Raw genomic sequence first — 7849 nt, 5'->3', positions numbered from 1 at the left:
TGTGGAACTTGAGTTCAGATGTTAGGGGATTGTAAGAGATCTTATATTGTATATATGTAGCCAGTAGCGTCGGATAGATATACGAAAACTTGTTGTTCGACCAATCTCTCGGAGAAGGAGAGGTCGATCACTTCTCTCTGTATATGTTCATGACGATCTTCTGTACTTAATGGTTTCCTTCATTTGCTTACTAGCTAGCTAGCGTGTCGAGTCCTCTCTATACGTATAGTACGTAGCGTCGACCAAGCATGGAGATAAGAGATGACACTTCTCTCTATTAGCTAGCTAACACAATATATGAAACCCCTAAATTAACCCTACAAAACCCCCAACCCCCCCTTAAAAAAAACAAAAACTCCAGCCCCTGAACTGCTGACGCGTGGATGTCTTTTGGTCCCGGTTGGTGCTACCAACCGGGACAAAAGGCCCTCCTGCCTAGGCAAGCCGCAGCGGCCACGTGGAGCCCCATCTGTCCCGGTTCGTAGAAGAACCGGAACTAAAGGTATTGGGCTTTAGTACCGACCCTTTAGTCCCGGTTCTGGAACCGGGACAAAATGGGTCTTATGAACCGGGACAAATGAGCCTTTTTCTACTAGTGCAAACTCAACCCTGTTTCATACTCCTCAATAAAACCCTATCCCGTGAACCAATCTACGGTTGGATGGGAATGACTAATGAGGACAGTGGTAACCCCAACCCACGAGGGTTCAAATCCCCGTGCTCACATCATTCCGGGATTTCCGGCGATGCACGTTCAAGCAGACGTTCCCGTCGACTACGAGGCGCATGTTGTGACTTCGTCAACCTCAAGATGATATGTGTCTGCATCTGGCGTTATGAAAAAATAAAAATAAAACCCTCTCCCAACAAATCAGTTTTAGACTTTGTGTCACATCACATAATCCCAGCAATAATGAAAAGCCAGACCCAGCACAGCCTGACACAACATCACATAATTAAAACCATAAGCAAGCTCCACGATATATCAAATCAAATCAAATCAACACGCGTTACGGTGTAAGACAACAAGAAGAAGCACCTCGAAGGAGGCCGTGGTGGTGGTGGTGGTGGACGCACCGCCAAACAAACAAACCAAATGCCTCCCCAACAGCTCTCCCCGGTTTGGATTAAAGCCTAAACCCGCCTCCGAACGCCCCCCACCCCACCCCACCCCACCACCCAATTATCCCGTCCCGTCCCATCCCCGCTAACAGCAGCAGCAATAAAGAACACCAAGAAAGAAAAAAGAGGGAAATTTTCCGCCGCATTATCATATGCTGGTATAACAGTTGTTAGTGGTTGGTGCCCGCTTTGTTTACCCATTTATTTTTTTGGACCCGAGAAGAAGCAGCAGCAGAAGGTTGAAGAAGCAGCAGCAGCAAAGAAAGATATTGTAATCTCGGGTGGGAGGGATCTGATTTTGTCCCCGTGCCGGAGGAGAGAGAGAGGGAGAGAGAGGAGCAAAGATTCACCGATTTTCTTTCTCCTCTCCGCCGCTCTGTCTCTCTCCTTCCGCTATCCCCAGCCAAGATCAGCTTGCGGGGCTCGTGACAGCAATCCCTCTGCCGGCCGCTGCCTGTCCCCCGCCCTCAGGTCACCCTCCCTTTCCCCAATATTCTATCCCCCTCTCCGCATCATTGCCCCCCCTCCGCTGGCCGCGGCGGCGGCGGCAGGGGCAGAAATTCCTCGCGCATATTCGCTTGATTTTGCTGCTCTGGTTCTTGCTGCTGCTTCTTTGCTTCGGGGAATTGGGTTGTCTGATCTGAGTGGGTGCAACTGCAACCGCAACCGCAACCGATCCTTTTTCTTTATTTTTCTTTCTTTCTGTGTGGTGCTGCTGTTATCGGCTCCAATGATTGGTTGGTGAGCTTTTCTTGGCTTTTGAGTGCGGCGATAGGTATGTGGCTAGCCAGTCTCTCTGAATTACGGGGCCTCTTCTTGGTGTTTCTGCCTGGGTTCTTCAGTTCAGGAGCTGGGAGAGATTGGTAGCCCTGGCTGTGGATTTTAGTGCAGCCTAGAGTTGGGATTCTTGAGGAACTGAAGGTATTTGGGGGTTTTGGCCGCAAGTTCTTGGTTCCCCTGTTTTTGATGCCTGAAGAAATTATCCCCTCCTCACCTCTTTGGTATGGAATTCTTGGTTATCCCCTTAGAATTCGGTGTTTCTTATGCGGTATTGGTAGCTCAATCTGAGTTTCTGGTTGCTTCCCCTCCCCCAGCTACCAGTGGAGCTGGCTTTGGGGCTTGGTTACAGTGGGAACCCTTCCATCTTTGTTTGCTGATCCTTGAATCTTTCTTTCATTGGATGCCTTGATGAAACCCATGCTGATAAAGCCCTGCACCATTTGTTCTTCCGAAATCACTATGCTATCTTGTTTGCTATCTTGTATTATCTGTGCAACGGAACTCTGAGCTCTTGTCATCAGAATTTTAAGCTATTATATTCATCTTTTGCGTGTGACAACTGACAACAAGGCTGCGCCTTGGACATTGCTCCTGGTTCACCACTCCCACCTCTGTCGTATCATTGAAAATTACTTAAAATCCGAGCTGCATACAAGTATGAAAGTAGTTTCTATCTAGCCAGCCATCTGATGCCATTTCATTCATCTCTTCTTCCAGAATCATCCTGAATCATCCGTGCACGCCCGTATCTTCGGTGGTTGCTGCTGAGCTGGTGAAGGAGCCCCCGAGGAGTCCTGCGCACGCCTCGGCCATCAATAATTGATCAGACAAGGTATTGCCGGTCAGCACATAATCGTATTTCATTCAAGAACAGGCAAAAGAATAATGTTTTCTTCAGAATGATGCAGTTTTCTGGTTTGGTGGTTCCTTTGGGTGGCTTTGGCCCCTTTGGATGGTTGTGTTATTCTGGTGAAACATAAGGAATTTTCCACCGCATTCTCACCATCTTGGTGAGGAAGGTGCAAACGGCCAAGAACCTAGCTGAGCTGAGCTCATAGATGGCGGACCACCTGTACCTTTAGCCTGCAAACAAGCATCTCGCACTGTCACATTGTGTTGTCTTGTTTCCTGAGCATTGGTGCCTGTTTCTTCCATGGTACAAATGTGAAAAACAAAAATGGAACACAACGGTGGTAACTGCTGCCAAAGAGTACAAATGTGAGGTCCTGGGCTTAAATCACTCGTGATGGCTACTGTGTGTGTGTCTGTGTGTGTGTGTATCTTGTGCCCTTGCAGAAGAGACACGGCCTGAGTTTTTTTTTTCTGGAAAAAGAGAGATAAGGAATTACTATTGGTTGCATCCTCTCTTACTGTTTGAGGATAGAAGTACTTCCTTTTTCAGTTGGTTATCCTTCTTCAGTGCTATGCCCAACCCTTACTCATTTTTCCCTTTGCAGGCAGGTCAATTAAATTTTGATTGGGTTGACTTCACAAGTGGCATGCAGTTGCTTCATAAGTGAGCAGTCAAAGTTGTGACATGTCTAATTATTACTCAAGCCCAGGTGACGAAAGGGACCCGCAAACCATGTACTCACCAGACACGGGAAATGCGTCGTATCCCGTGCCGTCAGCCCTGGGGAACTTGCTCTATTCAAACAATGCATCTTCTGGACCATACACGGAATTCAGTGGCATTATCCAGCCTCAGCAGAATTTCATGGAGCTGCATGGCCATCCTTCAGAACATTCATCATCAAGGGAACCTCCTAACATGGTCACCTCGCTTACAGAGCAAAGCTCCTTCGCTCCTGTCAAAGATATGAGGAATGAGATGTTAATGCATTTCATGGATGGTGCACAGAGTGGTGGTGGTGGTGGTGATCTCATCCACAATGATGCCCATAGCAGCGCACAGCTTGATTTCGGCTTGTTGAACAACCCCAGTTCGGCGAGTGTTCCATCAGCACCAGGCCAAGGATTGTCCCTGAGCCTCAACACACATATCCTGGCACCTTCATACCCATACTGGTCCCCAAAGCCTGACTTACTGGCAACCCAATCTTACCAGGGTGATGAAAACGGAATGAAGAATATGCAGTCGGAGGCCTCACGGGCAATCAGGAATTCAAAGTATCTAAAGGCAGCACAAGAATTGCTTGACGAGATCGTCAGTGTTTGGAAGAGTATAAAGCAAAACGCGCAGAAAGACAAGGTTGAAGCAGGAAAAATGGATGGCAAAGACGCCGATGAGGTGTTGAAAAGTGAGGGGGTATCTTCTAACCCACAGGAGTCTACTGCCAATGCGGAACCTGAGATTTCTGCGGCTGAGAAACAAGAGCTCCAGAATAAGATGGCGAAACTTTTGGCCATGCTGGATGAGGTTTGTGAGACTGCCACCATAATTTACTGTCGAAATCAAACTGAAATGCCATGAAGATTTACCTTTGCTTGACTAATCACTTCAAATATACCATATGGGCTAACTTGATTTTTTGTACTCCAGTCTAAAGTTCCATAAAAATAAACTTTATTTGGTGACAGTTGCAGTTCAGAGTTTCTTTATTTTTCTCAAGAAACGCAGCTCAGAGTTTGTCATATCTCAGAAGTCAACTTGCAATGTCCTATCTTTGTTCTTAGAAAAGGCGGTGGTTGGGATTGGAATCCCACCCAATCAAGGGGCATGGACTTAATATTGACTAGAGTAACATAAACGGGTCATGATCCAAAGTTCATTCAGAATGGTTGGTTTCTAACTAGAAATTCATACATGGGGCTCCTTGAAGAAGTCGGGAGAGATGGTTCAAAAGTTTCTAAGTGGGTCTAGGCTTCTTAAGAAACCTTAGCTGCCTATATACCAACATATAACAAGGCTTAAGCTTGTGCATGCAAGTTTTTAGCTAAAGAGTCTCCAAGGAAGTACTAAGCATAGTTGGAGTAGGAACTGGAACATATATCTAACTACTATATGCTGATTAATTAGATCACCACAAAGTTCAGAAGTAAGTCATGTTAAAAATCCTATTAAAATGTCAAGTGGGCGGGAACCTAAAAGGTAAATCTCTGAGGAGCTGTCAGGAAGAATGGTATTTGTTGGTAAAGTTTTGGTATCTGAATCAGATTTGAACTAAATACAGAAACTTTGCTGAGAAATAATACTCTTTCAAAAAGGCACTCAGCAAGACAGATGTGTCCTTAACACAGGCTAAACAGGGATAGTGACTTAACTGGCAACCTGAATGCGGTGTTCTTATTTTTCAGTTAGTAGTTAGTACTTACTACACATCACATCCTCAATGAACTATTCTGAACACCAAGCTATCTTTTTTCTCAGGTTGACCGAAAGTACAAGCATTATTTCCATCAAATGCAAATTGTAGTGTCGTCTTTCGATATGATTGCTGGGTCTGGAGCTGCCAAACCTTATACCGCAGTTGCCCTTCAGACAATATCGCGGCATTTCCGATGTCTGAAGGATGCTATCAACGACCAGGTTAATGTTATCCGAAAGAAACTGGGAGAGGAGGATAATTCATCGGGTAGAGAGGGCAAGTTAACTCGCCTCCGTTACATTGATCAGCAGTTAAGGCAACAACGAGCTTTCCAACAGTATGGTATGCTACAGCAAAATGCCTGGAGGCCACAGAGGGGACTGCCTGAAAACTCAGTTTCAATTCTTCGTGCTTGGCTGTTTGAACACTTCCTTCACCCGTAAGTTGCTTATTTCTCATATACTTATCGCCACTTGCCCCTTTTCGCTTTTATTCTGAAGACACCGTTATATTTTTCAGGTATCCAAAAGATTCAGAAAAGCTAATGCTAGCGAGGCAAACTGGTTTAACAAGAAGTCAGGTATTTATGATCTTACCAAGATATCGCCACAATAAATGATTGGCATGCCTTGTTAGTACTAAAATCAATACGCACAAATAGGGGTTCGTAACTCATCTTGGTAATATGCAAGTGGTGCAAATTCTGAATCATGCTGCAGGGTTACTACTCTACTAGCATGTAGTATGTCGATAACCTGCAAATAGGCAAAATTATATTTGTTAAGTTCTGCATCAATAAACAACTTGTATTCTAGGAGAATTGGATATTTGGCTTTGAAAAATTGTGCAAATGACTTCTGGAAGACTTTGCATTCTGTGAAATGAAATCCGTTTGCTGAACTTACTTTACATCCTTCATTGTCCTAGATTTCGAACTGGTTCATCAATGCCCGTGTCCGCCTATGGAAACCGATGATCGAAGACATGTACAAAGAAGAGACCGGGGAGGCAGAGCTCGACTCAAACTCCTCCTCGGACAACTTACCAAGAAGCAAGGACAAAATGGCGTCTTGTGAAGACAAGGAAGATCTGAAATGCTCCATGAGCCAGGGTCAGGCTTACCAAACCGGTGAATTCAAAGCCAACATGGAGATGGCGGGTCTCACCGGAGCGCCGTCCAGCTTCCACAACGAGGCAAACTCTGACGACGGCTTCATGAACCTGCTGTTGAAGGACCAAAGACCGGGTGAGGCGGACGGCGGTCTCCTCCATGGCGACGAGAGCGCGCGGTTCATGGCCTACCATTTGGCGGAGCTCGGGGGATATCAGAACAGCAATGTGTCGTTGACGCTAGGATTGCAGCACGCCGAGAACAACCTTTCTGCTCCGAACGCTCACCGGCCAGGGTTCACGGCCGGCGGGGAGGAAGATATCTACAACACCGCCGCGGCTCATCCCGGCGCTGGCGCCGCCGTGGCCTCTTCGGACTATGAGTCGACGAACCAGCTGGATCAACGGCAGCAGTTTGAGCCGTCGCCCCTGCTGCACGATTTCGTGGCCTGAATGAACTGAAACGCTCGTCGGTGAACATTGGATGGAGATGATGATTATTTTGTACACCCTCTGTAAACTAATGTAAGAGCGTTTAGATCACTACTTTAGTACTCTAAACGCTCTTATATTAGTTTACGGAGGGAGTAATTTTGTAGGGCCATGATAATAACGTGCCTGGAAAAGCATGGAAATTGTAGCTGTAGTTGCATTTGGTATAGAAGAGAGAGGGTATAGCATGAAATGTATTATAAATTTGTGGGGGTGGGGTAAATAATTTTTGTAAAGATGATGGGTTATACGTGTAAAAGGTTATGACTGAAGACGAACCATCCTGTAAAAAAGTTACGGTAACGGATACTTCTGGTCAGTTATCTATCGGGCAGCCGGTGGTTGAACGAAAAGCAGAAGGACAAACCTGTAAAAATGCAATGCAGGGAACGCTTCAGATTGTGTGTGTGCATGTCAGAGCATCTCCAACCGGAGCAGCCCATACACCCTGTAGTACCAGCTTAGAAAAAAGTAATATCATTAGTGGTGTTTGAACTTGACACGGATGTTCACTTTAGTGCCTGAACTTGATAAATATGGCAAATCTTTAGTGTCTAAACTTCAAAAATATGTCAAACTAGTTCTAAACCTTGACATGAACACGGTGTTAATCCCATTTGAAGACGTAAATTACGCTGATATGGCACCGTATTCGGCTGACATGGCATGGGTCCACTTCTAGCAACGGATCAGAATTTTAGTTAAATACTACTACTGGGTCCTGCCTGTCAGTACAGAAGGAAAATTGAAATGAAAAATGGTACCTGAAGCGTGCGAGAGACCTGTGCTAGCCACTCTAACACAGCTTTATGAGATAACAAAGGCCCCTTAGTCTTAATGTACTCTACTGCGAAATACAAAGCTTGTGCTACTTAAATGGGTTGCACTCAGTACGGCCCATTTAGTGTATGCTAATTTTAAAAGTAAACTGTAAAAAGTCTGTAACTCATAATCACAGTAACACAAATGAAGTTTAACTATTCGTGCGGTATTAGTAATTGTAAATGTTATACATTAAACTAAGATAACTAACTTTAAAAAAATGTTCATGTAATTAAAAATATTCATGTAATTAA

At 45.2% G+C, this 7849-nt stretch overlaps 1 protein-coding gene across 4 annotated transcripts; it reads left to right on the top strand.

Annotated features, from left to right (window-relative positions):
* Positions 1 to 1163: 1163 nt before the first annotated feature.
* LOC123095683 (BEL1-like homeodomain protein 7) lies at positions 1164 to 7271 on the top strand. Of its 4 annotated transcripts, none has more exons than XM_044517227.1 (6): positions 1164 to 1593; positions 2620 to 2734; positions 3360 to 4282; positions 5234 to 5610; positions 5691 to 5751; positions 6099 to 7271. In XM_044517227.1, exons 3-6 carry the CDS (start codon positions 3440 to 3442, stop codon positions 6732 to 6734), a joined length of 1917 nt encoding a protein of 638 aa, XP_044373162.1. In that variant the 5' UTR covers positions 1164 to 1593; positions 2620 to 2734; positions 3360 to 3439; the 3' UTR covers positions 6735 to 7271. The 4 variants fall into 4 exon arrangements, with proteins under 4 accessions (XP_044373162.1, XP_044373164.1, XP_044373165.1 ...); XM_044517229.1 differs by lacking the exon at positions 1164 to 1593 and adding an exon at positions 1641 to 2043; XM_044517230.1 differs by lacking the exon at positions 1164 to 1593 and adding an exon at positions 1641 to 2123.
* Positions 7272 to 7849: the final 578 nt, after the last annotated feature.

Source organism: Triticum aestivum, chromosome 4D (genome assembly GCF_018294505.1).
Source record: "Triticum aestivum cultivar Chinese Spring chromosome 4D, IWGSC CS RefSeq v2.1, whole genome shotgun sequence".
Taxonomy (NCBI): Eukaryota; Viridiplantae; Streptophyta; class Magnoliopsida; order Poales; family Poaceae; genus Triticum; species Triticum aestivum.
This window is presented reverse-complemented; position numbering and strand designations above follow the sequence as displayed.